Source organism: Palaemon carinicauda, chromosome 28 (assembly GCF_036898095.1).
Source record: "Palaemon carinicauda isolate YSFRI2023 chromosome 28, ASM3689809v2, whole genome shotgun sequence".
Classification (NCBI taxonomy): domain Eukaryota; kingdom Metazoa; phylum Arthropoda; class Malacostraca; order Decapoda; family Palaemonidae; genus Palaemon; species Palaemon carinicauda.
The window spans coordinates 44,835,725-44,838,224 of NC_090752.1; the positions used below are offsets into that span (position 1 = coordinate 44,835,725).

The 2,500-nt window shown below is 40.2% G+C and overlaps 2 protein-coding genes across 2 annotated transcripts in view; one reads left to right on the top strand and one right to left on the bottom strand.

Annotated features, from left to right (window-relative positions):
• LOC137621547 (carboxypeptidase B-like) overlaps nt 1-2,500 on the bottom strand; it is a 465,241-nt gene that overhangs the window by 445,799 nt on the left and 16,942 nt on the right. The window lies entirely within an intron of this gene.
• LOC137621789 (mucin-3B-like) overlaps nt 879-2,500 on the top strand; it is a 16,479-nt gene continuing 14,857 nt past the window's right edge. Inside the window, exon 1 of the mRNA XM_068352297.1 lies at nt 879-884. Within this exon, the coding sequence (XP_068208398.1) occupies nt 879-884 (6 nt within the window). The remainder of the gene's footprint in view (nt 885-2,500) is intronic.

The window sequence follows — 2,500 nt, forward strand, 5'->3', positions numbered from 1 at the left end:
TGGTTGTTTATGAACACCCTTCAAATGTAGAATAAGAGGTAATCTCTCTCTCTCTCTCTCTCTCTCTCTCTCTCTCTCTCTCTCTCTCTCTCTCTCTCTCTCTCTCTCTTAGCGCACACATTTCGCTCTAGGTTAGGTGTCTTTTAGTGTGTTCCCAATTTAAGATATCTTAAGCCTACTCATCAAAACTCCCCTATATATAATAATAAGAATAAATTCTTAGCATAATCGTATTAAGACTTATATTACCGAACTGGATTTGCGATACATTATAGCTCTGTAATCCCCTCTTGATGAGTAAACATTATACTAACAAGTAATTTAAGCGTATCTATATATATAACTTTGTATGTATAAATATATAATTCCGTATTGCATAATATCCATGGAGGTTCTCCACGCATAGTTCGTCTTTAGTCATTAGAGCTACTTAGAAAGAGTAATTCGTATTTATTATTCCATTTCTCTTCCCCCTTCTCTTCTTAAATTCCACTTGTGCTTCGTAATTTCGCCTTCTGCGACCATGGGCGTAGCCAGGGTGGGGCGCTAACCCTTCGCCCTATCAAATCAGGAGAGAAAGAGTTCCCGACCCCCACATCTCTCCTCCATTTGAAAATTGGTCAAGCAGATATAATCGGGGTATGAAAATCTTAAAAGAAAATGCACCTCCAAGATAAAATGTTATATGACTGGAAACTACCGACAAAGTATTTACTAAGCTTTATGGAAATAAAATTGCCCTGAGATGAAGTCTTAAACCCCCCCCCCCCCCTCCCCACCTTACCCCTTTCCAGTCCTGCCCGTATCGACTGGAATCTTGGCTACGCCCTTTTACGTCCACCGCCACCGCCATCATCATCAATCTTTCGCACATCCACATGTGGGTAAGTTTAGCCACGTATGAGCCCTTGTCGAAGCTGCTTTCTGCACCAGTAAGCTAAACTGACTCTCGGCTGCCATGTTGTGAAATCAGTATCGTAGATTTACATTTCCAAGTAGAGAAGAATCTCTTGAGCATTCGGCCGGAGATGAGTGTACATAATTTCAAATTGTTTTCTTTTAAGCGTCGATTACTTCCTGTCTTTGGGGGTGCTTGCATACTTCCAAGGTTTCTGCTTGACGTACAATAAGCACCGAAACTGCAATCTAGACCTTGTAATTACGTCTAGACCATGCGATAAGTCTGGTCCAAGCGACTAAAAGTCTAGATTAAATGCTTGAATTCTAGACCAAGTCTAGGTAGACTACAGTTAAGGCCAATCGACCAAGTTACCAAAGTGACTAAATCTCAACAAACTAACTTAAATCTCAGACAAAAATAAATCTAGCCTAAATGACTTTAAAAGTCTTGGTCAAAAGTATTTGGTACTTTTATCCAGGCGACTCTTGACTTTAAAGACTTGAAATTTGCTTGACATGATTCTTGAAATGTAAGAGGAAAACGCTTGGAAATTACTATTAAATTATCTGTCTCACATATTTTGAAAAAGAAAATATAATTACCACATTTCCTTAAGTAGAAATTACAAGCTGTCTTAAAAAGCGCACACACACTTCTTACGACATGGCGACACTCGCCAAGAAGCGGTGAAATTTCAACCTGGTTAACACTCACCTCGAGCCAGGAAATTTAATCTAAAAATTCCCATCATATCATTAATGACATTCTCTTAATGCAACCCCGTTAAGTTGACTCTGGATCATCAATCATGCCTCTTAAAATATAGAAGTGGAAAAAAGTTGTGACGAAGGGAGGGTTTTAACACCCAATTTTCCTCCAACGAAAATGAATGAATAACAAGGAGTAATGGCCCCCGTGTTTCAAAGACAAACCAGGATTCCTAGGGAAAAAAAAAAAAAACTTGCCCTTAGCTAAAAGGGGTGAAAGTGACCGTATTTTGCGTTAGACCCAGCTGGAGAGAGAGAGAGAGAGAGAGAGAGAGAGAGAGAGAGAGAGAGAGAGAGAGAGAGAGAGAGAGAGAGAGAGAGAGAACCGTCAAAATTTTGTAAAACATTTCTTCATAATAAGTAAGAAGTCAATCCACCAATCTCGCTTTCCATTCCTAAAAGAGAATAATAGTCTAATCTATCCTAACAACATCTTGGCATAGAGACCCGACTTCAACCTGCGCAAAAGAAAATTGAAAATCCCTTCAACAAGTAGCAATGATGGATGGGGCCGGGTAGAGACGGTTCCTTGTGAGCACAAGGAGCGAAGCGAGAGAAGAAAAATAAGACGTTGGAAAAGAAGAAGGAGAAATATAAAAAGGAGAAACAGTAAAGAACAGAAAACGTTTAAATCCCCCTGAAATCCGACGAAGCCATCTGCTTTGTTTACATTATTCATACAGACGCGATTGCACGCACAATCACGTACGCACGCACGAGATGGAGAGCATTCGTGCATGTCGCGTGTGTCTGGCCATTGTTTACATCATCATTCTTGGATGAATGCGGTGTTTGGAACAATGCCGTCCGCCAGGCGATTTAACAAACACAT